General features: G+C 41.1%; 1 protein-coding gene and 1 long non-coding RNA gene across 5 annotated transcripts in view; one reads left to right on the top strand and one right to left on the bottom strand.

Moving 5' to 3' along the window:
- LOC149868288 (uncharacterized) overlaps window positions 1–619 on the bottom strand; it is a 43,407-nt gene extending 42,788 nt beyond the window's left edge. For both annotated transcript variants that reach the window (XR_016441214.1, XR_016441213.1), the window contains exon 1: window positions 521–619. This is a non-coding gene — a long non-coding RNA (uncharacterized LOC149868288). The remainder of the gene's footprint in view (window positions 1–520) is intronic.
- On the top strand, window positions 607–16,150 carry MACIR (macrophage immunometabolism regulator). Of its 3 annotated transcripts, none has more exons than XM_090038346.1 (2): window positions 607–721; window positions 13,763–16,150. In XM_090038346.1, the coding sequence occupies exon 2, from the start codon at window positions 13,784–13,786 to the stop codon at window positions 14,405–14,407; it is 624 nt and encodes a 207-aa protein (XP_089894472.1). In that variant the 5' UTR covers window positions 607–721; window positions 13,763–13,783; the 3' UTR covers window positions 14,408–16,150. The 3 variants fall into 3 exon arrangements, with proteins under 3 accessions (XP_089894472.1, XP_089894474.1, XP_089894473.1); XM_090038348.1 differs by lacking the exon at window positions 607–721 and adding an exon at window positions 1,655–1,673; XM_090038347.1 differs by lacking the exon at window positions 607–721 and adding an exon at window positions 9,403–12,758.
- The last annotated feature ends 10,622 nt before the right edge of the window (window positions 16,151–26,772 follow it).

Here is a 26,772-nt window from a genome sequence, read left to right on the forward strand (position 1 = left end):
GTGACTCTCACTATACAAGAACTAGGGGTCATAAAAATGAAACTAGTAGGTAGTAAGTTTAAATTGAACAAGAGGAAGTTCTTTCCCCCACAGCGTGTCCTGAACGTGTAGGGCTCCTTGCCCCCCGAAGTTGCGGGAGCTGACCGTTTAGGTGGATTCCAAAAAAGGGATTAAGCAAATCCTTGGAGGAAAGGGGCATCAGGAGCTACTGAGCAGGGGGGTGAGGGGCACGATCTGGGAATCAGCTTCCTTGCAGGCTGCAAGTGAAAGGCGGGGGGTGGGAAACCCGGTACGAGCCAGGATACAGGCTGTCGTCGAGCCGCTCTAGTCAGAGCTCCTGGTCGAGCCACCGTCTTTTACTAGGCCAACCCCAACATCGGTTCAATAAACAGGGCGACGCGGTGACCGCCCGTTCGCGCTCCCTTTCGGCGCCCGCCGCCTGCCCCTGTGCCCGAAACGGGCAGTGCTTATGGTGCCAGATGGGAAATCACCGGGGTGGGGGCTCGGGGGCCCCGTGTACCTGGCTGAGGCCAAGACTGGCCGGCTCCGCCGCCTCACGGCGCGGCCCGCGGGGGCGGGTCGTGCGGCACCGGCTCCGCCCCGGGCCCGTGTGACCGGGGCGGGGACTCGGCGCCTCAGTGTCTCTTCCGCGCGGCGACGGCGGCGGAGCCTCGGTCCCCCGCGCTTCGCTGCCTGCCGGGCCCGGCGCCCTGGAGCGCAGGTGGGAGCCGCGGGGGCGCTGCCCGGGGGTGCACGTGCTGTGGGGCCTGCCCTGCTGGGGCCGGGGGTAGGCTCCTCACAGCCCGCGAGGCTCCAAGCCGGGCACGGTCGCGTCCCGAGGCCTGGGCCCCCCGCCGGGCCCTGCTCCCCCACACCGCCGGTCCTGGGTGTCGGCTGCCTCCTCGCAGCGCCTGGAGACGAAGATTTCAGGCCCGAGGGAAAGCTGAGGCAGCTCTGAGAAATGTCCGAGTGCCTTCGGGGGGGGGACCTCGGGACCGAAAAAATCACCCCCCCGGCAAGTCAGCTTGTGCCCTCCGTGCAGCCCCCGGAAAAAAAGAAGAAAGTGCCCGGGAAGCTAGTGGTGGCATGCGGGCCCCCCAAGTCCGCAAGCACCAGTTGCGTAGCTTCATGGAAGAAACTGGGGCGCGAGTGTGTGTTGGGCTTTGACGAAGCAGGAGGGGGGCTGCCGTGGTCCCCTGCCTGGCCTGGGTGGGGCTGAGGTACTGTGGTCTTGTGTCACGGGTGCTGGTGGTAGTCGTGTTGGTCTAAGGATGTCGGCAAGGTTGTTTGGGCAAGTGCTGGCAAAAGTATGATTTTTCTAAATCTTTAGTTGGTCTCACAGATGTCAGGGTTATCCAAAGGACTCTGGTGTTGGTTTTTTTGCTAAGAGGTTAGATTATATTTGTATGGATGGTTTGGGTAAGGGATGGCCCTGCCTCCGGTAGGGATTGGCCTAAGTGCCCTCTGGAGGTCCCTTCCCAGTCCTACTTTTCTCCTGTTCTCCGATATCCTATTCGGGTGCAGCTTCCTCCGTGTCGTGTTCAAATGCCAAACCTGACCTCAGCCTACACGACTCGGTGTGGAAATACCTGTGTTGGTGTAGGTGGCTTACCTGAGCAGAGCTGAGTTTGGAGTTACCTTTCTGTTGACGTGTGGCTGCCCGTGAATACAGCGTGAGTGTGCAATTCTCTGCTTGCTACGCAGGATTTACATAACCGAATATGGCAGCTTGTGAGCTGCCTTTGGCATGGCAGAGTAGAGCTGCTACTTTTTCTGCTTCTGCTTCATGTGTTGTTTACACCGTGATGGTGCCCACAGGCTCCAATAAGGATGCCGTGCGTGTTGTTTTGAGGACTTGGCAGCCATGCAAGAGTATTTAGCTGCAAGTTGCTGTTGTTTATTACTTGTGCATGGGTTTCTATTTATATGTGGTTGTGTCTGTGCAGTGTGTGAGCGCGTGCACTTAATGCTCTTGATATAATGTTACATTTTTTTTATGTGTGTGTTCACTTGTATGGCCCCACCCTAAACGGAGGCTAGTATCACTGTATAGATTTATGTAGCCACTTACCCTAATGGATTCATGGCTTTGGCTGCAGTTGTCAGATGTTTCCAATTCCTATCTGTACTTGGCATGGTAGAGGGAAGCAGATTAATGTGTCATGATAAGGATGATCATGGACTTTTGACAGTGGTTGAATGTCTCCTCCTCTGCCATGAGCTGAATGCAGTGAGACTTGGGGCGGGGGGGGGGGAGTGTGTGTGTGTGTGTGTGTGTGTGTGTGTGTGTGTGCATGCATCCATCCACGTGCGTACGACATCAGTAATCTGCCCCAGGATGGTGGGTTAATGAGTTACTAGCGAGTGAGCTGATGGGTACCTGACTCCATTCTTCAGGAGGGTAAGGAGAAAGATGCCCCCTCCTTTCTCAAGATACATAAATTTCTTATCCTCCTGGGATTTCTTACCATTTTCCAACGCCATAAAAGATGCTTCTCCCAATGTATTTGGATTGCACTGTGCTCACTTAACTCCTTTGCTGCCTTGTATTATGGTTTGGGTTGCCTTTTTGGTTTTTGCTTAAGCAAGAATGGTTATGAAGGTAAGGAGCATATTGGGTGGGGTTTTTTCAGTCATTTTGAGATGGAGGGAGGAAATGAAGCAACAGCTAGTTGATCAGTGAAATTAAATATTTGCATAACACTGCTGGCATCATGGCATGGCTCTCTTAATAATCCCTCCTCCTCCTTTGAGCAGCCATATGCTGGCTGCTTGGTCACCAGGTTTGAACAATCAACTGCTGACCCTCGTATGCAGGATAGAACACAAAATAGTTCAGTTTTCCGATGAAAAAACTAGAAATAAGTTGGAGGCAAGTTTATCTGTGTATGAACGTAGGCTTTGACTTTTGTTCTTCTGTTTCTCAAGCTCATGTTGTATTTGCTTAAATAAGTAAATATCACTTTTAATTTTCAGTGGTTTTAGTATATGGGAAAGGATAACATACCCACTGAATCCAAGTCAGTGTAGGCAGAGTTCCTTTGATATTGGAACAGAATGAATGACCCTGAACACTCACCCTGCTAACAAAGCATCAGATCCTTTGTGCATCCCCTTTATATTCCCATAAGAAGTTTTGAGGACCTATTTTATTGGTTAAATGTTGCTTTTTAACTGGCATGTCTTATTTGTGGCAAATGACTCATCTGGGATAATTTTGAGTAATAGGAAACTAGGTCTTAATTATTCATTTTCCATTTTGATTTGCAGTAGTATCCCTCTTGATTGGCTGCTCCCTGACATGGTGGTTGAGTACAGCATTATATTTGGCTGGAGAACTAACCAGTCCTTTTTTAGCAAATATGGTGAAGGATTTTTTATTATTTTTTAGTTGTTAAAATTGATAAATAAAGCAAGAAATTTGCACTAATATTTAAAGGAATATGTAAATCTTCAGGAATAATTAGGCACGTTTGTTTTAATGTTTTCACATTTGTCAAACGGTTACACCATGTTTTTTTGAATAGCATGCAATATCCATGGAAAAATTATGAAGAAAGGATTTAATTATTTTCTTTGTTTCCCCAAGGTATAATTAAAATATGAATGACCACCTCTCTCCCACCAGTCTTCCTTCACTCTTCGTGATGACTGCTAATTTAGTCTAATCATACAAAGTGAATTGGCTCAAAACTCCTTTGAAATTCCATCTGTATATGTGTGTTCAATCATCATACCACTCTAGTCCACCAACCGTCACATCTACAGAATGAGCTTGTCACTTGGTGCCAATTCTGATTCCTTTGCTACTCATTTGTGATTCTCGTCACCTTTTAATGCATGCTTCCCTGGCCACCCTGATCTGCTTAGTGTGCCTTGTTAAAGTTTACCCTTGACAATGCACAGTATGTTAACTAGTTTGTTTCTTTTTGTTGGAGCTTGTTTGCTTGCTGTTGGCTTGAATTTCCTTGCCAAGCAATTCGTTCTTTCTTTCATAGTGTTTTTATCTGAATCTTTAGCTGATTTTTAGTTGACTTGTGGATTTAATCATTTAATGGGAGCTTTCCTGTTTGTTTCCTTAAATGGCTTTAGTTCTTCACCTACAACTACACTGTGTCTTGTCTTTGAGAGTCGCTGTCATTCTTGAATCAGGTTGGTTTGAGACTAGTGCTTTGCAGCTTCTAATAAAAATTCTTCCAGCTGCATCATGAAGCCAGCTCCATCCTTTGATTTTTCACCCAGCCATCTGGGACTTTGCTGTCAGGACATCCCCCTCCTTCAGACTTGTTCATCCTCACTAGTCTTCTGCATTATGCCATACTGCCTTATGTGTACTTCCAGTCTTTTGTGCCTCTCTTTGGAAAGTTTCCTATTGTTTTATTTCTGCCTAATCTGAATATCTCTCTTGTGAGGTAAGTTTTTCTTCTGAAATCTTCTTTTTCTTCAGATGCTTTCTCAGTCTCTGTTCAGAACAGTTGTTGAAATCTGTACCTTGAATATCTTTATTGAGAAATAACTGGAATGAGTTAGTTTAAGAATGTGTGTGATTTATTGGTATTTTCATGAGCTTTTTCATTCAAGTTGGTAGTCCTGGGCTTTTTTTATTCCTCTACCCCCACCTCCTGAGGGTTTAAGATGTATGCAAGACAAGAGATGTCTAACAATTATAGATCCCATCTGCTCTTGGATACTTCATGTTGATCCTTCGGGAATAACTTTTTTCAACAATAAGACTCTTAATCCTGTAACCTCTCTCATGGTCACAGGCAGGCGTGTCTGTAGAGTTCATAAGATAAACTTCCTTCTTCTCCTAACCTGCAGCGTGACCCACTCAGAAAGGGATATTTTCCTTGAGGGATGATCCTGCAATATTAGGGTGAGCTGCATTCTGAGGCATTTTCTCTGTCATCTTTGCACTGAAATGCAGCAAAATTACTAATGGCACTATTAGTCTGCCCAAATTTTGTGTAATGATATAAAATGATGGAAAACATTACTGGTAACTTAAAGTCTACATTGATATCATCTTGTGACATTTTAATTATGACTCTGCTTCTGAATACTATTTTCAGCCCCTGAATCACAAGTTGCTTACTACAGCCTGACTTAGTTGCATACTGTGAAAGTATTTACTCTGCACTTTGCCAGCAGCTGTCCTTGTTCAGTAGTCATCCTTGAGTTTTAAATAGGGCACTACAACAGAAATTAATTTGAGACTAAGAACTTACTGCATTTATTCCAAAGGTGAGGAGAAATTTGAAGTTTCAGGCTTAGCTATAAGACCTATAATCAGCCTTTTCACAGATGTAAGGAAGGTGCAAAGGAATGACATAAACCCTTACCTTGGGACAACTTACTTTAAAGTAGAATTACCTCTGGAAAGATGATAATACTATACAGGGGGTGTGTCTACACATTCATTAATGAGCTTTTGGTACTTCACATTAAATTTAGTACCTCCATTTTGAGGTTCTAGAAAAATTCGCATTAGCCTATTTTAATATGTATTAGTGAAAGTACAATTTTTTGTGACACTTTAATACACATTAGAATAGGCTAAAGTGCACATGTAGATGTGCCCAGGTATAACTTAAGCAAGTATAAAATATAAGTGTTGTGTCTCTGCTGTTATCCCAGGACAACAGTTTGCTGTACCCCAGAGGTGGCCAGCCTGTGGCATGTATGCCAGAAGTGGCATGGAGGGACAGCACAGCAGAAGGTAGGGCAGGGAGCAGAAAGCCTGGACAGCAGATAGGCAAAGAACACAGGGAAGGAAACAGAAAGCAGAACAACAGATGTGGTATGGGAAAGGCGATTGTAGTGGCAATAGTGAAGGGAATTGGGTTAATTTGTGGCACGCTGCCAAAAAAAGTTGGCCCCTACTGTTCCCCTTCCACTTATTCGTGAGGTGCTGTAATAGTACCCGCTGTGAGCACATAGCAGATGGAGATAACATTTGTACAGATGTACCCAGTCTCTTGGTTTAGTTTGGCGTTCCATACTTGTTGGTTAGCAGTTTCCCTGAATATGCTATTGGATACTTTGCCATGCTAGGTTAATAACTTTTAGGCTCTTGCTATGTTACATATATTACATATTTAACTGGTTAATAGCACAATGAATTTAGATTGGCCACACATGCAAAGTAATTATCACACAATTAACTGGTTAATCACACAATAAATTTAGGGCAGCCATATGTACAAAGTAGTTATCACACAATAAAAATGACTATCTAGCTATAAAAAAGAGCCAACCAGCTATATACAGTTAGTGCTTGAAAATGTGCAACAGCTCCATATATGGTTTCTGTCCAGCTTTAATTTGAACATGTAGCAGGACCCTTACTGTCTATCAGCTTCACTGTATGCTGAAACAGAATTCTTCCCTTAATTGTATTTTGTTTGATTTCAGTTCTGTTTTTGAGAGAGGATTTAGAATCAACAACGAAAATTGATATGCTTGTTTCTCTCCAAGATCCTCTGAATTTGTGCAGTGATATTGTGGTCTGATCTTGGGTGAACTATTTTTATCTTTTAGGTAGATGTCCTGGCTATATGGTAGATTGCTTTTTTTAACTCAGTGATTGGAATAATCCTTTCAGGTTTAAAAAAAAAAAAAGTATAAGGATATAATATCACAGGTGTTTTCGTGCTAACAAAAGATGGAATTTCCATATCTCCTCTCCTCTATTGTATACATTTGAACAACTATGGCAAAGAGCATAAACTTGGCTTTATTATCTCATATAACAAACATATGAACTAACTACTTCCTTGACAAGATGACAGTGTTTTACAGCAGATGCAAAATATGTTTTGTCTACTTATTCCTTCACTTGTCACAACTCTCTTAATATATATAAAACATTATCAAATGAGTATATTTCCCCCCTAGATTTCAGTGGAAATAAAGTTAATGTAGAAAATGTTTATATAATAAAATGCATGACATCCTTCTATGACTAAATTAGCACAGTGCAGTGCAAATATAAATTCCTTTTTTTTCAGGATGCACTTGTTATGCATACTAAAGTGAAATCATGAATTCATCACTGCAAATTGTTACTGCTTTTTTTTCTGTTTAATTTCTTTATCTGATGCAATTGACCCTTTAGCACTAAATCTTGTTTTGAACAAAAAGGCTATGGGGACTCAGCCAAATTGAAGAGACTTCCTGGGTTAGCTTTTGAATGAATCGAGCACTGACTACAGTACCTTCATTGCATCATTCCCTTTCAGCCGTATTTAGTTCCAGGTAAAGAATGGTATCAATCAGATATCCTGGTCCTTACACAAGCACTCTTGACCAGCTGTGAGACAGGTCTTTGGAAAGCAACAATATGTTAAATTAAATAGTTTTATTATTTTTGGGAATCAAATAAATGGGCTGCGTCCAAGTATACCTTTAAAGATCTGTTTGAGGCCTGGAGCAAAATAATCTATTATTAATTGCAAAAAAATTAAACAATCTGAAAAGAACTGGTGAAGGCATTGTTGATTTTATTTCAAGTTCTGGCTAAGAAGTACTCTTTCTAATGCTGCTGATTTGAGAGGACTGAAAATTGTGTGGGCTTTTTACAAAGATAAGAAAAATCTTTCCAGATCTTTGTTTTGTTCAACCCATAGTAAAACCAAACAAGCAAAACAAACAAACAAACCCTAAAGTATTTTATTAAAGACATATTGAGTATGGGTTTGTCCCCAGAAAATTAAGCAACAGTTCACAGGCAAACCATGCATCTAACAAAGCAAGTGATTTGTTATTTAACCATTTTTTAAAAAAATCAGAACTGGCACCAATTGGAGCAAGTAACTAGGGACTGGTCCTGGGTTCTCTTCCTACGAATTGTAGCTGAATTACTCTGTGTGTTTTTGGTCTGTCGCTAATCTGTAATGTGGCTTTGTTTGCTCGTTTGTAAAACTGGTCTTGTAAAGTGGCATTTGGCAGTTTTGTTAAAAGTTTTGAGACCATCAGATGAAAGGTGCTATATCTGGTATGAAGTACTATTTATATTTCAAGTATTAAACACATTGCAGACCTTAAAAGCACTCACCCAGAACTTTAGCAATGTTAGTTATTGGTACACATTTTAGTTAGGTAGCTAACAATGAAGATCTCCATCCAGATTTGCATGTTTCTTGTTCTCTTTTATATCTATGAAGCCTATTTTCTGCTGAGCAGTTAGTTTATTCTCAGTTCTTAAAAGATGACATGGATTCTTAAACTTAGATAAGTGACTTTTACACTGGAGAGGATGTATGCATATATTGACTTAACATAAATCCAGGTGTTCACGATCTTGAAAACTGAGCCCTAGTATGTAATGCTACTCTTATCCCTTTTACTCTAGTCAATACAGGTAAACTTGGAGAGTAACTAGCTAATGGCATATAACCCCACAAGATGTCTGAAATCACCTACCTTGAAAGCTTTAGGGGAAGCTTGCCTGTGTTGCTAGGTATTGTGATGGGGAGTCAGATCTGAACGTATTGGAAACACTAATGATTTTCTCTTTGAAACACTCCTGCTGAGAGAGGGAAGTATTATCCTTGACTTTGACAGGAAAGGGAAAGAATTGAACATGCATGCTGTATCCTGGATCTCGGGCCACAGATGGGCATTCGTTTCTACTGGTAGATAAAGTTTGGAAGCAGGAGCCTGCCTGCCTTCCACCCCTTTGACTGGAGAACTACACAGGCAACCTCTCTCTAGACAGTGGCACTATAGATAGGGTGACCATACATCCCAGTTTGACCAGGACAGTGCTAGTTTTTGTAGGCCACCCCAGCATCCTGGCCAGTTGGTGAAAAACTAAACAAAAGTACCGGATTAATGCCATCTCCCTGCACTACCTGGGCCAGCTCCTTCTGGCTGGGCACCGCTCTTCCTGCCTGGGACAGGAATCAGCTGGTTTGGGTTAGTGCCGTGGATTTCCTTAAAAATATGATCACCCTAACTACAGAGGGCTGCTCAAGGGCCACTTCCACCCTTAGGAAAGCCCATTATTTGACAGCCTGTCCTCTCCTTTACTTGAGGGAGGGGGTTTTCTCCCCACTTCCCCCAGCTTTTAAAGCCCTGCATATGCAGCCTATGCAGGCTGCACTCTGGGATGACTTAAAGCCAGAGGTGGGGGGAAGTGGGGGGCAGGGACAGCCTCCCTTATTGCAGTTCCCTGCTTCCCAGTTTTTAAATTGTCATGTGTGCCACCCACCTGGGTGTTGTATGTGGCATTTAAAGCCCATGAAGCTGGGTACCAGGGTGGGAAGAGCTTTCATGAGCCTGGTTCCCAGCCTTGTTGGTTTTGAAATCACCACCCACACTGACTATCTGTACAGCTTTTAAAGCCCATGGGGTGGGGAACCAGGGCCAGTTCCTGGTTCTACAGGCTTTAAATGTTGTCTGGATGGGCAGGTAGTTTTTAAAGTTGATAGGGTCAGGAACTGGCTTTAGTTCCTGGCCCTGCAGGCCAGTTGGGGAGTGTGAGCAGCATTTAAGGCCCATGGGATCTAGTGTAGGGAAAGCTTCCCTGGCTCCAGTTCTTGGGCTTTGAAGTAGCTACCTGTGCCTCCTAGCTAGGAGGCAGGGTTGGCTTTTAAAACCCTTTCCTTGCATGAAGCAGAGGACAGGGATCAGCAAACTTCTCACATACTTCCCAGACTGGGAAACCCAGTTGTGGCAGGTGAGGGTTGGCCCTCTTGTTCTACTCCCCTCCTGGTCCAGTCTGGGAGGAGGAATGGTGCATCAGAGCAATTCTCTTTGCCTGCTCCGTAGGCCATGGCTCTGCTGCTCTATTCCTGTTCTGGACTAGGTGGAGAGGGGAGTAGGTTTTCATTCTTGTGAGTTTCTCTCACAGGAGAGATCTAGGTTGACACCTGGAAGATCTAGAGGGCACATTTTTCTCCTGGGAGAAATTGAATGAATGCCTGTACGCTCATACCTTTTATTGGTAGAGCAGCAATTCCCCCAGTAGAAACAACACCTGTACGTGGCCACAACCATGGGTCTTAACAGCTAGCAATTATTTCCCCTTTAAGCTTTGTGCACTATTCCATTTAACTTGAATCTGCTGACTGTACTCTTGATACTACCCCTCCCTTTCAAATGTGTTCCCAGATACTCAGTTTATTAGGATCCTTTATTACATTGATGGGCAGAAACACTCATTCTTTTGCATTATTGTTATGTTTGCAATGCTGGTGACTTGAGCTTTTCTTGTCTGCGCTCTTGGGAGGTTGCATGGCCCTGGGGAGAGTTCAACATTCCCCCAGAGACCATCCTTGTCCCTGCCCTTCCCCCAACACATTAGAGACTCTGGGAAGCCCATCTGGTTCTCCCCTGGATACATCACAGTTTGGACTGATGTAAATTAGTGCTGAGTAATATCTTTTCTGTTTGTTTTCCAGCTACCAAAGTTTAAGCTCAACATACAATGCTTCTTTTCAGTTCTCTAGAGGAAAAAAACCCCCTGTTTTTGTCTCTGATTTATGTCACTATGTAATAAGCAAGTTGGAAAGAAATCTGAAATAGTGAATCTTCTTTTTTGGCACCATGTGCATCTCTTGTTAACAAAAGAAAAGGCTGAAGCTTTCTATAAAATTTTTTTTTAAAAGACTTCTAAGTAGAATTTTGCAGGGGGTGGGGGGTGGTAAAACATGAAAGTTAAAAATCTGGAACTGCCTGAATTTACCTGATTGGAAGCTCAAGTGCCAGGGTTTTTCATTCGGCCCCTTCAGGAACATTGGTCTCAATATTGTGAAAATGTATCATTTTTAGAAGGATGAATATCTTTAAGTACAATAGGCCTGCACAGATTCTTGAAGGTGTTGAAAGGGGAAACACCAGTCACTTTCATTATTATGAATGCATGGATTAACTCTGTAACCACATGAGACTTAAATATGCCTAAAACATGGTATACTTTTTTTTTTGCATAGGTTTTTATTTATGTATTTATTTTGAGCAAGAACTGTCAGCGTTTATGTCCATGGAAATTGCTGTTATTTTTTGCCAAGTTTTAAGTCAGTTTACCAGGAAGTATTTCAAATTGGGTTTTGTGCAAAATTGGTCAGCATATCTGTGAAATAGCATATTTATGTCTGCACAGAATTGGTAGAAATGGATCTTGAACAGAGTTAATATAATAGATACTTCTTGGCAAGAAGTTTTTTTTGGGAACCGTACCTGATGTCTGAAAGCTTGTCTAACAGCTGTCCAAACTATATAGATGGGCCAGTACAAGTTACCCAAAAAGCCTTGCCTCGGCTGTGGACCATCACGGCTACATAAATTTTCCGCCCCTACTATAGTTTGGGATTAAAGGAAGTTTTAGTACTTTTTCCTCTTCATAACTACAAGTTTACCAAAGCTTAGTTTCCATCACCCACTGTTGTCAATATAAGACTGAGGCCACAGGCTGAGTCTGAGCTTAAAATGGCCTTTATTTTTCTACAGCTAATGCAGGAAGAAATGTTGGTTGTCTTTTTAAAAGATTGCAGTTGCCTCCCAACTAGTATCACTAGGGAAGGCAGCCTTGAAGTGAGGTTGGCAGAAGCCTCCGGTGTCTTCTGAAAATAGATGGAGTCATTATTGGAAGAGAGATAGGAAAGTCTAAGGGGAGCAAGGGATGCTGAGGGAGGGCAGGCGTATGCATGCACACAGCAATGTGGGAAAAATTGAATGCAGGATGTCTGCAGGGAATCGGAAGGGCAGGAGACAGATGTGTGCATCTGAGGGAAGGAGGAGGAGCGGGAGACAAGGGTTAGGAAGGGTTAGTATGGGAACAGATTTAAGACATGAGTCTATGGGAGTCTCCTTTGTGATGAGACATGGGAGTGAAAGAGCTATTGGTTGTCATTCAGCCATTGTTAACCTTGACAGTGAAGGAGACCTCTGGATTTGGAAGTATTATGACATACGCCACTTAAACATTTGAAACCGTAACAAACACTTAAAAGTTGTTAGGGTTTCTGCATATACCATGCCTAACAGTGTATGCCCTCTGCTCTTCCATTATAGGCACCCACCTAAACATTGCCAGCTTAAATGCACAATTCTGCACTTGAAAGGTGCCAGCTTTCTAGGATCAACTTTGTCAAACTGTCCCCTTCAAAAAAATGAAACTCTAGTAAAATCTCTATTTATCCAGTACTTTACCAACTGGAATACTCTAACTGGAGTTTCTACCTGGCCGGATATTGGGGGAGGGGGAGGAAGCTTGCATGCAGTGGCGGCAGCTGCCACCCACCACCCTGTGCTGCCCCCCTCTCCTCCCTTCCCCTCCCCCCTCTCGCGTTATCTGAAAACAGTGCTGGGTTATTTCAGCTAACTTATCCCCAGGATGCCAGATAACAGAGATTTTACTGTACTTCACCAAATGTCCACAACAAATATTACCATATTTTCTCACATATGACAAACATCTTTTTTATCACATTAGTTCCCCAAAATTGGGATGGGCTCATTAAATGGAGAAACTGATTTTCTGCCAGGAATGGAAGCACACTGCTTTGATTCTTATTCTACAGTGCAGCAGCTGTCACATTACTGTTCAGGCAGCTGAAGGAGTCAGTTGACTTAATGGCTTATGGTTCTTTCCAAAACCTAGGGAGACAAGGCTTTAGCAGCAGCTAAGGTTTGAACTTTAGTTAAATAGGAAAGGGAGGGTGGGTCATTTGAAGATTAGACTCTGACCCTGCTCCTTTGTGTAGCCATAACTCTAGGAAAAAAAATTCTTCATTCTGCCTTTCAAAAACAAGGTGCGTATTTTATTCAGTGGTGTGTTCTATGCAAGAAAAGTTGGTATTTGGGAAGCATTGAAAGTTGAAGAGTAATCTTAATGTATTTAAAAAGCGTTTCTTACAGAATTGTGCATGTTGGTTAATGAAAGCCAGAGCATTGTTACCTGTTGTGGATCTTTCCTTACAGCAGGGCGTTTCTTGTATGGTGGAGAATAAATCTTAATCCTAGGCTTGAGATATTTTGGGAGCCAAGTTCAGCAGCAGTTTGTTGCTGTTGCTTTGATTTGTGAATCGGTAAATTAAAATGATACGTGCTCGCGGTTCACTTGGTTAATATCATCGCACGGAATGGAGTAGAAAGGTTGCTTTTTTGAAAGCAGAAAGTTGTTAAGTCTTTCAAGTGGGGAAGTCAGAGAGACCTGTAAAGAAGCCTGTGCTAAACAGTTGGGAGGCATAATAGACAACTGTTCCTTTTTAAACCAAGGAAACATGACCCAAAAGATCTATTCAGGTAGGCCAATAGCAGCTGTGGGGTAAATGTTTTAAGCCTTGTTTACAAGGATTATTCTCCAATATTTTCCCATTCATAGTTGAGTACGTGTGGAAACCATTTTGGATCTCCTCAAAGGAAAGAAATTATATGGAGCTGAGATTAAAATATTACAGGTTTGGGAAGTAGAAAGAGTACTCAGAAGTTGTCTGGTTCCATCTGACTCATTCACCAGTTAAAAGCTCTTTTTTGCTGCAAGATTTTTTTTTTTTCCTTAGAGGCTTAACATTTTTGTGGTGCTGAAGGTTAAAAATGGCCAACTAATTCTGAAAGGTGAAAAATACTGCATTTTTGATGTCTCATTCTAAGGCAGGATATAGAATGAGAGAGAAGGCTGAATAAAGAGATACTACTTGCATTTTCTTTGTAAAGTAAATTTTAGAATACTCTGCTTTCTGACAGCCCTATTCATCTGATGTTTTCCAAAGTTGGTGTCTAATGTGTGTCTAATCCAACTCTGTTTTATTTATAGGAGAACAGAGTTGTATTTAAAATGGAAGTTGATATAAATGGAGAGTCCAGAACCACTGTATCTACCCTTCCCTTACCTGTTGCAGAGGTGAGTTCTACAGGCAGGGCAGAAGCAGAGAAACCTCGATGTTCCAGTACCCCATGCTCACCAATGCGACGAACTGTTTCAGGTTATCAGATCCTCCATATGGATTCTAACTATTTGGTTGGCTTCACAACTGGGGAGGAGCTCTTGAAATTAGCCCATAAGTGTACAGGAAATGAGGAAAATAAATCAGAATCTGGACCTACCTTGCGCTCCAAACAACTTGATTCAGGACTTCCCCGTTCATCCCGGTTGTACAAAACAAGAAGTAGATACTACCAGCCATATGAGATCCCAGCTGTAAATGGAAGGAGGAGACGACGGATGCCCAGCTCAGGGGATAAATGCACTAAGGCTTTACCATATGAACCCTACAAGGCACTTCATGGTCCTCTGCCTCTTTGTCTTCTGAAAGGTAAGAGGGCTTACTCTAAATCCCTGGACTACCTCAATTTAGACAAAATGAACATCAAGGAACCGGCTGACACGGAAGTGCTACAATACCAGCTCCAGCATCTGACCCTACGAGGGGACCGTATGTTTGCTAGAAACAACACATGAGCTACCATTTGGAAGTTAAAGCCAATTCCTGGTTATTTCTTTGTTGCTGCAAAACTCCACTGTTGTACTGTGTACATGACTGTCCACATCGTAGGTGGTTGTATCAGCTGAGTGTTACTGGAACGTAATTTATTTGAATAAAATTTTGACAAAAAATGTCTCAAGCATTTGGAGGAAACATTTTTTCAGAGCAAGCAACTTCTGAAGAAAATCTGACTGTAGTTGGTGGGCATTTCTTTGGGGACCCTTTTTAACAAAGAAACAGCTTTTTTGTACAGGTATATCTAATATTTATGGTGATTTGACACTCCAGGATTGGTGAGAAATGTCTGGTTGGTTATTGCTAAAATTTAACTTGCTACTGGAAATTGCTCTTGGATAAGCACTCAAGTTCTCCTTTTATTGCTCTGTGTATTTTACAATAAGATATGCATATGATTTGTTATACTATGGAAAAGAATGTGAACATGGCTGAATTGGACCATGTTACTTAAAAGAGTCCAGTTTAAACCTTTTGTAACTGGTTTTTGCACTGGAAAAAGAAGTCTCATTGAAAAAATAAACCTTTGTTCATTTGCTATTTAAAAATTGAACAATTATTTTTTTAGTTTCCACATGGAACTACTTGCTTTTTCTTCTTTCCTTCTGTTTTTATAAACTTTGAGTAAGCCTTTGGAATATTAGGAAAATGAATCATTCTGGAAGTGATTTTTTTTTTTTTAATTTGGATAGCTGTAATTTCATTTTTACGTGTCTTTACATGTAAGCAAGGACCCACTTTAGATTCCAGAATATAGATTAGAATATCTTTATTAGTATGAATGAAATTTTTTATTTTTGTCATGATTTTTAGGATATATATTTAAAAATGGTAAGTGTTAAAACCACAACTTTTAGCACCGCTTTTTGAAATTACAGGTTTATTTGCAGCACTTTTATTGGAAATCCAGATGGCCATCTTAGCTTGAAGGTCAAAAAATGCTTCTTTACACTGCAGCCTTGAAGCACTGATCTTGGATTATCTAACAGACTATATTAAATGCACTGGTTTGATATTTTTTTTTTCCCTTCTTCCTTTAAGAAATTACATCCAAACATAATATCAAATGCAGTTTTGACAATTGCAGTCTGAAATATATTTGGAAAATATTAGCTTACCTTTGTAAAAGCATTATTGCTCTTTTCTTAAAGGTGCAGTTTCTTACTGAAACAGTATGCAGCCATGCTTGTTTTGGACAATGCATTCTTTAGAGGTTAAAGATATTAAAATAAGAGCCTTGTCTATGAAATAAAAAAAAAAAGATTTGAAGTTGGTCAGTCTTTTCTGGCACAATTCTGATTTTTCTTCAGAATGAATAGAAAGCACTAGTGCAGAGCATGTTGTGGAAAATGAAGAATGTCTTTTATTCTTTCACTTATTCCACAGTTGTAGTTGGCTACAGTAAAGAAGAGCCTGTGGATAGTGTGCATCTTGCTGGTTTGGTTACCTTTTTTTTTAGGCATAGTAGAAATCTTTACAGCTGATGTATATTTTAAAATAAACTGCACCTCTGTAAACTTATTGTATTGAAGAATGATCTCTAAGGTAAACTCTTCCTATATGGTCTTTACTTTGAGAAGCAGAATACTGTCAGATGCCAAAGAGAGAAGGGTTTTACATTTAAGGATTAAACACCCCTATTTATTGATTTACCATATGAAACTGTATTTCTGGCTACAAAATAAAAGGGTGATATAAACACATACTGTTGTGGAGTGCTTTGCTGTGTGGAAGAATGAGAGGGAAAAAAGTATATGCAACATTTGAAAAAAAACACTTAAGTTTTGGGCCCATGTAAAATATTTATAAGGTCTGATTTCTGAACATCCTATGTGCAATTTTAAGTACATGTTTATATATGCCACTACTGCAGTTCTCTAGCAGTGTGGACAGGAAAGTATGCACCTGGCTAAATGCCAGCAGGAAGAATGAAATGAGCACATGCGTTTGTTTGTTTTTATCATTTCGCTCATAAAAACAACAAATATTTGTGCTCATTCGTAGTAATGGTGTGTACCAGGTAAGTATGCAGTTGCACATGCCTTTGTACCTTCACAACTGAGTGCCAACATTTTGGAAATTGGGCCTCTGTTACACTCATTCAAGATTTCAAAGGCCTTAAGTAAAAATCTTAAGCCTGTGAAAACTGGGCTGTTTTTGCTTGTTTTATTCATTGTCTAGGAAAGAGGGCATAGTCTGTTTAAACTCCAAACATCTACTGAAATGCAATCTGAATAATGCTGAATTGTGAAAGTGAGATCCTTACAAGGTATTCTAAATGCAGAACATAAGCAAACATCTTGCATATATTTTTTGTAGATTAGTACATAAAAAAGAATCTTACCTGAGAGAATAAAGTATTGTGTATGGGTCTAGGAGGTTTGTTAAAAGTAGAGGCAAAAGGATAACAATATAATCTTTGCCTTGTGGAGGGCCAACAAAACAAAAAAAACAGGTTAGATATAGAATATGAATGCACAACTAGCTTATTTGTATGTTGTGGCAGGCCTTAAACTTTTAAGTGGTTGTTCTACCTTTTGAAATCTACAGGAAGGACTGGCTTCACTCAAAGCACAGCTGAATGTTATTTATTCATGGAAGTGAATAGGACTTGTGTGCACATTTTGCCTATAACGTTATCTCAGCCACAGACCATCATCATCATAAAGAGGGTTCAAAATACAGCCCTACCCTTCATCAATAATCCTTTTGATCAAACTCTTGACCATAGAGGCAAAATAATTAGAAATATTTCTAAAGTGCTCAAAAGTTTAAATAAATTGACCTGTGGTATGATGTCAAGTTTGCCCCTCTGGATTTTTTGACAGGCAGAGGATGCAGTCATGGATGCAGCCCATTAAAAGGTGGTTTAGCATGGATTTCAGTGGAATCAAGATTGCTTCCAGAGAGCTCCAACAGTTTCCTTCTGAGTACCTCAAAAACAGATTGGGGAGGCAGAATTCCTGTGGAGACCCAACTGTTGCCTTGGGGCATACGAAAGGAGGCAGCCTCCTAAAAAAAAATGAAAGCATTAAAAACTATTATGGTATTCTTGAAAGCCACCCTGAAGTGGAAAGCCAGTATCATATGTAAAGCATCGGTGCTAGGTATTTGAAAGGAACAAGCTTCCCAAAGGCCATATGCTTCAACCAAAAAATCCCTAATTCATGTTGCTGTACCGGCTTTTCTTTTCCACTGCATCATACCAGACTGCTTAGCTGTTTGGCCTGTGCCTGTCTTCCCTACATGTTGTTGAGCTATTGATCTCCATCAGTGAAACCAAACTTTGCTGTCCATTTGTCAAGCTTTAGGCCCTTGGCGTCCTTTCCCTTACTATCCTTATGGTATAAAAAACAATAAAGCCATCACACTATTCTCTTTCAAATAACTCCTTAAATCCTACCTTTGCTAAAGCAGGTGGTGTTTTGTAGACAATGGACATGGTATGGTGTCCTTATAAAAAAAAAAAAAACCAAACAAAAAACTGCTTGACTCCTACTTTGTGATCCTCACATTCTCTGTCCATTTTTTGCATAGAGAATCAAGTAGGGAGGATGTTTTTTACTGTGTGTGTATTGTAGATGTTAATGTTTTGACAGGTTGATGGAGAACATACAAAGTATTACACCTTACATTCTGTATGCATGATTTTAGTATTTCATCATGGATGTAGAAACTAAAGGGAGAAGAGCTACAATTTTTAAGAAAATGAGTAGAGATTATCTGGGAGACTAGATACCTGCAAGCAGTAGTATCAAAAACCTTAGTCATATTGGACAAGAGACCACACAGCTGGAGAAATATGAACTGACAAAAACCAGTCAGCATCAGCCAAGTTTACCATGTCAGATTACTGCTGAGAACATAGTAACCTCATAAATCTGGCGTGCTCAGGACAGAGCACCTGCTGGAAATTTGAAAACATCGGATTTTTTAAACCAGCGTGGTGGCCAGTCATGAGGTGGGTAGCAGCAGCTGGTCCCTGAGCAGTGGCAGCTGGCAGCATGCAAAGTGGCAGTGTGGGGTGGTGAATGGTGGCAGCAGCCTTCATGTGCAAGCTTCCCTCTCCACATCTGGCAGGGTGGGGGGAAGCGGTGGCCGGTCCCGGAGCGGCAAGGAAAACTGCTGGATTTTTGCTGATTATGGATTTTTGATACCTGGATTTATGAGGTTATATTGTAGCATAAATCTGTGGATTATAAAAAATTTAATTGGGTTTCAAAATGTGTTTTCATCCAGTGAGAAGCAAGAGATTGCAGCTTACCCTTGGACTCCATAAATGCACGATAGATTGAACAAGCAGCATTAAGAAGTGCTAAAAGTAGAAGGGAAACATAAGAGAGCTGGGGAGCTGAGCTGTGTAGGACTATGAAGGTCACTATGGTAGCTTAAGACTTTCCAAATCTGTAACTGAATCAAAAGTATCACTGCTGTCCTTTCCAAGCTTTCCAGTGGCACGAAAGAAGAAACAACACAGAGGAACATGATCAAATCCAGAAATCCTGGATATGCAGCAGGTTGATCTGAGTAAAGTATAAATTCAGGTTGATTTTCAAGTCTAAGTTTAAGAAGGATGTATGCCAATGAGAAACAAATGAAAAAACCTGCTAAGAGAATACGTGAAAGAATGTAAGGATAAAAAACCCAGAAAAAGGAAAAAAAAAACCCCTCATGATGATGCAGTGTTATAAACTAACCACTTGGAAGTTTGTTAAAAGTAGTGAATGTTACAGAACAGCTGATCTGACCCGGAAGTGCAGCCATCAAAAAAGAATACAGAAGAGAGACACCTAAATCTAGAAAGCAAAGAGAAAGTCAGGCAAAATCAACATACAGCTATAGTAACTTTAAAAATATATAGAAACTTTCCTGCCAGAAAGAGAGACACATTTCCCTGGGTGTGTAGGTGACGAACATGTGATTTTTTTATACACTGTGGTATTTGGTATATTTATCTTACTAATTTTTTACTGCATTATTTCACTCTTATCTTGGTAGGATTTATTCTAATATTTCAAATCCCCAAGCAGCTTCAACAGCCTGCTTTTTTCCACACTCGTCTGCCAGAGAAATACTTCATCCATCTCTCCTAGCCCAAATGTAGAGCACCTACTCTGTTCTCTAGCTACTCTGTAACAAAGTCTGTCAGGTAAGAATTCTGCTCTTTTATATAGGTACCTCAGAAACCTTCACGACTCCAAACAAGCTTTTTTATTCTTTTGGCAAGGGAGGCTCCTAGAGGTAAACTCTAGATACCAAACTTCAAACTACTGTGTATTTACTCATGGAAATGCTATTCAGGTCACATTTCAGTGGTTTTACCTTTATTTGAAGCTTTCTCTTCCTCTAAACCCTGAGCAGTTGCATTCATACTAACTGACACCAAGCTTTTTGTGTGCCGTGGGATACAAGAAATAAATACATGAAATGGCACAGATCCATAGTGCATTGTAAGGAGCTTCTTTATCTCATCATGGAAACTCCGCCTCTTGGGATTTCATTCAAAACCTGCCTGCATCCTGTAGTAGTGTTCAAAGTAAAATAAAGAATTGTTTTATAAGGATTTTTAGTAGCTTTCTCAGACATTACACAGCAGTGTCTTCAGTTATTTTAATGATAGAAATCAAGTAATTTTTCCCACCTCTAACTATGTTGTCTTTTTGTGGAATTAATCTGCTCCATCAGCATCTGTCATGATTTATGGCATTTGGGTGGTGGAACATTTGGTTATATGAGGTTGTCTGGTTAATCTTCAGCTCTTCTAGTGAGAGAGGAGAGGTGACAAATCTTATTTCACACTTTTTGGGAGGGCAGGGAAGAATTGGGAGGGGGCTGCTCAGTGTCACGCTTCAACATTCAACTTTTTGTTCTTTTCACACCTCTTCTAGATTGAGCGGTTTTATTTAGGAAACAGCATAATTTAAGACGCACCCATAGAGGAAGCTCATGAGACTGCCTGGGAAGAGGGCTCCACGACTTGGAAAAGCCCAATGGCAACACTTTCATTCAGGGGAAAAAACTGCTGGTAAGGAAGCTAATTTTACTAATTGTACATTTTCTGTGCCCCATACTGAGTGGCTGAGGGGAGCATGATCTGTCTGGCCAATTTCCTGCTGGGCTAAGCCAAAATGATAACCCTGTGGAGTTGTAGGAAATGGCCTGCAAAGTCTGGCTCTGATGATGCCTCTACCTCTTGCAGTTCCTGGTCCAGGCACATGCCAGTTTGGACACTTGACCTTCCAAGAGAGCATGGACCAGTTTGTGTCATGCTTGGGCCATCAAGAGAACACTCTGCAAGGTGAAAAACATATGGCTAGTCCTAAATGTGTAACCCCATGAAGGGTGTTGGGGGGCATGGGGTTTCAATCCCTATAGTATTTGGTTACTGACAGGTGTTTCATGCTTGGTCCTAGGCAGGGCTGCAAACTTTAGCATTTTCACCATTTGTTTTTAATATTTTGATAATATATTTTTTAAAGTAAAAAAAATCCCAAACAAGCAACCTCCTCCAAGTACTCCCCACCCCAAAACCCCGCCAACTCCAACAGCCCCATGTTTGAGTTGGCTGGAAATCATGGTAATTGAAACGGCATGAGTGGATGACAAAACTGCAGAATAAAAAAAAGAAGGGCCAAAGATGAAGCATTGTGGGAAGAGTCTTCTTTTCCCTTTCCATTAAGAATAGGAGCAGAGCACCCACAAAGCAACTCTGGGAGCGGTTTGAGGTAGGCTGGTGAACAGGAGGGTTTCTGTATCATGAAAGAAGGAAAGCAAGATTTTACAGGGAAGGATATTATTACAGTGCCAAAGCAACAGAGGAAGGTCAAGGATAAAGAGAATAGGAATAGATGCCCTACTTTCATGAGGAATGGATTGTCGCAGCTCTCAGTGGGAGTAGTTATAGTGTAATGGAGAGGGCAGAAGCCCAGGTATAGAATAAATGGAATGTACTTGAGGTTATGCATGTAACCTATAGGGTCAGTAAGCATAGAGTGAGGAGGAAATTCTAAAATCAGATATTAAAATGATAAGATAACTGCAAGCTTTGCCCCTGAAGTTCAAAATAGTACTGTAAATGGACCCCCTCTACACTTTTTATGGTGGTTTCAAGCGCTACTCTGCCAGGGGAGGTAGCTGATGCAGTTGCTACAGCCTGGTTTGTTGATATGGATGAAAACATGAAGTAACCGGAACAAATGAGAACAGAGAAATTGGTGCATATTCTGTACCATATTTTTATTAGGTTGGTTTCTTAAAAAATAAGATTCTCAAACTGCTCTGTGTATTGCCATGTAAATATCAAATACTGCATGTGTTGAGATTATACTCCTTTTTTACCAGTTTTGTCACCCGGCCTCCTCTTTGCAAAGGTTCTCACATGTTCAGACTCCAGATGACCTGTTATTTCTCTGAAGGTCACAGAAAGCCTGAGTGTCAAAAAAACTGAAGGATTCTGAAAACTGTGTCAGAAGCTTGAGCTCCTTATGAAAACGTGAACAGACCATGATTTCCATGGTGCTATGCATTAACCTATTTTTTATACTCACATAGAAAATGTCTAACAAAACGTGACAAAACATGTTAGGAACTGAGATGCTTTTATCATTCTCCTTCAGAAGAAAAATGCTTCAATGAGTGTAAAACAGCACTGTGTAAACTGCACTCTGCAAATGGATGAAACTACAGCATGGATAGAAAGGATAGAGTGCCATAGGGCTGGATCTGGCAGGGCCTCAGCTATAAGAGTAGGTGAAGGCTGTGAGGTTGGGAAGAAAGGTGCAGTGAATGAGGATGTAATGCTTTCATTCCATGATTTAATATTTCTGATGTCAATTGAAAGCACCTTGGTAAGAAGTTGATGAAGGAAAGTTTTGGATGAAAATGGTGCAAAGGATTCGGAATAACCAGAGTTATAAACAAATTAAATGCAGAAAGATTTTTGGTAATCTACTGATGTTTCCTCTAGGATTTTTCACACCGGCAATCTAATACCACTTTATATTTTACTTCATTCTTACAGAACATTCAATATGCATTGTTCAAGAATTGTGGGGGGAAGAGGGATTGAACCAGCAGGAAACAAAGCTTAGACAAATATCGAGGAATAAGTCACAGCAATAAATTTTCTTAGACTGGGAGATGGTGTGGGGTCCTGTTTGATGCGCATATGCACATGTGACCCACACTTTACAAAAAAAATCCAGTCCACAATTAAACATTTCAAAGGAGAATTCAGAAGGCTAGCTTATTTAGAAGCTCTCAGGTTGATTGTTGCATTGCTAGCTTCTCAAGTTATTTTTTTCCATCAGTCTGGTAAGTCCTGGGGCATTTCAGCTGCTATAAGCCTAAGCTAAAAATAGCTTTTTTTAACATTTCTTCAAAAACTAACTAGCTAAATGTGAAAGAAAGAGTAAAAGGATTCCTGAAATTCTTGGATTTTTTTGGAAGCCTCTCCTCCAAAGCATGACAAGGTTGCTTAGTTTGCAAAATCAGGCTGAGAAGATACAGGAGCCAATCAGGAGCCCTTAGTTTATGTTTTTGCATTATTCTTTGCAACCATGAAGGTCAGGAACTTCTTTTATATGAAAGCTTCTTTTGAATGAAAGTACAGTAAAAGCTCTGTTATCTAGCTTGAGTGGGGATTGGGGGGTCTGGTAGTCTACAAATGCCAGTTTCCTGAAGCAGGGGTTTTTGACCAGATGCGGAGTGGGGGTGGCGGTGGCCACACATGGAGCGGGGAGGTGGTGGCAGCCACATGTGGAACAGCAGCAGCTCAGGGTAATGGCAGTGGCCACTGCGTGTGAGCTTCCCCTCTCCCTCCCAGACCATCTTTGTCCATCCGCCTGGTCAGAAATTCCAGTTAGTAGAGTGTGCCAGTTACTAAAATGCCAGTTAACACAGCTTTTACTGTATTTTAATTTCAGCACGTGGATCTGTACGAATCAGCACTAAGTAAGACCTGTGTTCTGCCCCTTAAATTCTGTGACTATTGCTATTGTTAAAGTCTGTAACTATTGCTGTTAAATGGCAGCTCATTTCACCTTAAAGGTGTGGTTATCAGTATAGGATGAAGTGGCAATTTACACTCAAGCACACTCATGCGCGGATGCACATGCATATGCATGCAAACTTGTGCTTCCAAATGTGTACCTGATTATTTGAGGCTGGTACATAAGCAATCATTGGAATTTCTTCCTTTGTTATCATGGGTAATTTGCATAGTTCTGTCCCAAAGAGAAAGTAGCTTTATTTTTTCATATACCATATGCCCTCAAAAAAGACATGCACCTTGTGTGGGGAAGGCAGAATACAGATATCATGAAAACTGCATGGAGCAGGGGCAGAGTCTATTCACTATGATCATCTCCCCTTACTGCCCAGCCAAAAGCTGCTGCCAATTCAGCAGCAGCTGTGGTAGGTTTAAAACTCTAGCTTTTAGCTAAGCAACAAGGGCAGGATGAGTGACGCTGAAAAGTAGATTCTGTTCCTCTTACATGCAGTTAGAAGGAGCCCCTGGCAGCCATTCCAGCATCCCCATGCCTCCACTGCAGTATGGAATTCAGTTTCCCTGCTTAAGACATGTACCCCAACTTTGGATGGCTAATTTGGTGGGGAGGGAAGCAGCGTGTGATATACCAGTAAATACTCTATGTTAAAATTAGTATGCAAGTAGGAAGCTGTCTTTAGGATTAGGCTCTTCTTCTATTCAAGTCAATGGAAAACTGCCCCTTGACTTTAATGATGCAGAATCAAGCCCTTATCAAGTTAAGCTGAAATCCTCCATGGGGATATCAGTCCCTCAGCAGCTGCAGGCTTGCCAGTACTTTGTGGTGGTTTTGCTGATTAAATGAGCAGAACTTGAGCCACAAGGCAAAAAGGTTCTTGAACAAATGAGAATCTCTCTAGTGAGCAATTTTCAGAAGGAAAATCTTACTCTAGCTTTGTATGTTTGAAAAATGTGCTTAGCTCTGCCTTGTCTATCACAAGGGAAATCATTCTTTTGTGGTTTTGGGCTTTAATATATATTTTTTAATACTGTGATGCAGGAAGAAGGAAAAATCCTTAGCTTGGCAACAGCTGAGGCTTAATACCATACTAATTTGTAAAAATACTGCTTGTGAAACAGAGTAGTTGTGTATCTGGTTAAGGAGCTGAAGACCTAGAAACAATGTGGATGAAACACTGATATGTACTTGCAGGGAGGTGTTAAAATAAATTTAAGAGGGAAACACATCCTTCAGCATTCTGGCTTTTGGCTTGCATAAAAATTCATCTTTAATCCTGATCTGGTGAGGAATGATGATAATCCTGACTAGTCAAGTTAAATTTCCTGCAGAGGAAAGGTCAGTAATATGCTGTTTACTGGTATAACTTCAACTGTTGCAAGTAATCCTGCTTAAAGCTGCCATTGGGACTGTTTTGTCTGATATCTGTCCTTAATCACCCAAATAAAATGACATCACCAGGACATGACAAACTGTAAAAAAGATTAATGCCCTCTATCCAAATGTAAATGTAATCTTAAACTTGGAAAAAACAAACAAACAAAAGCTGGGTTTGACTGTTACTACTTCACTGTTCTATCACCTTTATATATAGGCAACACTACTACATGAAACTTTTGTAGCAGAAGAAAATATGCTATGTCAGTGGGGATCAACCTTCTTGGCAGGTGTGCCACACATTAACCCCTGCACCTTCTGTAAATGCCACTCGAATCCCTATGTTGGGTTTTGATTGTAGCTGTGGTGGTCTAAGGACATAGGCAGGCAAGGTTCTTTGAGTAGATGTGATATCTTTTAGACCACCTGAGTAGTTGTAAAAAAGTTCTCAGCAAGTTTTCAGGCTCAATCACCCTTCAGGCATAGAAAGTCTCTGCCACTAGAGCAGGGCTGCTGCAGCCAGAGTGAAGATGGGAGCAGTGCCTGGATGAGAACTTGGGGACCCCAAGCTAACCCCTCACAGGGTATATGTGGCCTATGGTCCTCCAGTTGCACAGCCTTACTCTCTAGTGTTCTATGGTAGTATTGTTGTTTAATGCTGTGCATCAGTAATACTGTGTGTTGTCAGCACTTCTTTTTTAAGTCTCCACCTTTAAGGGTTTCTAATTGTTGATTTGCATGTTAAATCTGTTGGGTAAAGTATGATGTGTATTTCAAAATAATAATAGATTAGAATGTATTAACATACAGATTATAGCAATACTTGGGCTATGCTTTTTGGGTACGTTCCATGCCTTGATAAAATTGTTATTCAGTATTTAGGTGGTAGAATGGGGTATTTCAGTAAAATTCCTTGACTGAAATCTTTGTGGCTTCTTTGTTTTTTCTTGAAGAGTACCAGCATGCACAGTTCTGTGCTGGTTCCTCCAGTGGGACAGGGAACATCTTACTTACGTTTCTGGAACGAACTGGCCCCCAAGTTGTGCTGCTATTGGCTGACTTTAGTGTGACTGTGCAATGGGAACCCAGACATTAATCTTCTGGTGTTCGTATTCTTTCACAGTTAGTATGTACAACATAAAAATGGCAATTGAAGTTAACTTGTTGTTTGAATGGACAATGGTTTGGAAAGCTGTGTCATTTGCCAGACTCCTTAGTTGTTTCCATAAATATACAAATACTTTTTTTTGAATTAGTATTAAAAAGTAGAAGGCACTACAGATACATTTCAAAGACTGACCAATGCAGTGTGGCGGTAAGAGAAAATATCTTCACTTACCGTATTTTATCTCGCTTCCAAACTTCCACTGAACTGGAGGCTGCTCTTTGATTCTAATGGGCCCTCTCTTATTTAACTTAACATCTACTTTGGAGTTAATAAGTTGAAAGGTCAATGCACACTACTTACCTTAAGATTTTTTTCTGGCTCAATTGGCTAAGGAATATACTTCTCCCTGACGGAGAAGTTGAAGGCCATGAGGTGTGTTTTTAATTAAGTCACATCATTCCTTGCGGTAGTAAAGTGAATTGATGATGTAGCAGTTGCCCGGAAAAGAGGCAAGCTTAGGAAACCATACAAAGTTTTGACTGCCTGTGTTTGGGGGGGGCAAATGCTCCTTTCACGTGGCTACCTGGAAATAATAGTAAGCCATCACTGCGTGAGCCTCCAGAAGGCAGTGTTCTAAAGTTCTTTCTGTTACCCCCAGTCTCTTTATGGAGCTGCTGGTGACCTATCATAGGATGCCAGGGTTTCATGGAACAGTTTGAAAACCACTCTTCTGGTGTAGTGTGGGTATAATATAAAATCAGCAAAGAAACAACTTCAGGGAAAAACTTTGAATAGAGTTCAGCAGAAATGTTCTTTCACATGTATCAAGCCTCAA

The sequence above is a fragment of the Crocodylus siamensis genome, chromosome 3 (genome assembly GCF_052110815.1).
Source record: "Crocodylus siamensis isolate JL-2025a chromosome 3, ASM5211081v1, whole genome shotgun sequence".
NCBI lineage: Eukaryota > Metazoa > Chordata > Crocodylia > Crocodylidae > Crocodylus > Crocodylus siamensis.

What these genes read in the sequence shown, in the direction of transcription:
- MACIR (XM_090038346.1), top strand. Translation starts at nt 13,784, where the DNA reads ATGGAAGTTGATATAAATGGAGAGTCCAGAACCACTGTATCTACCCTT.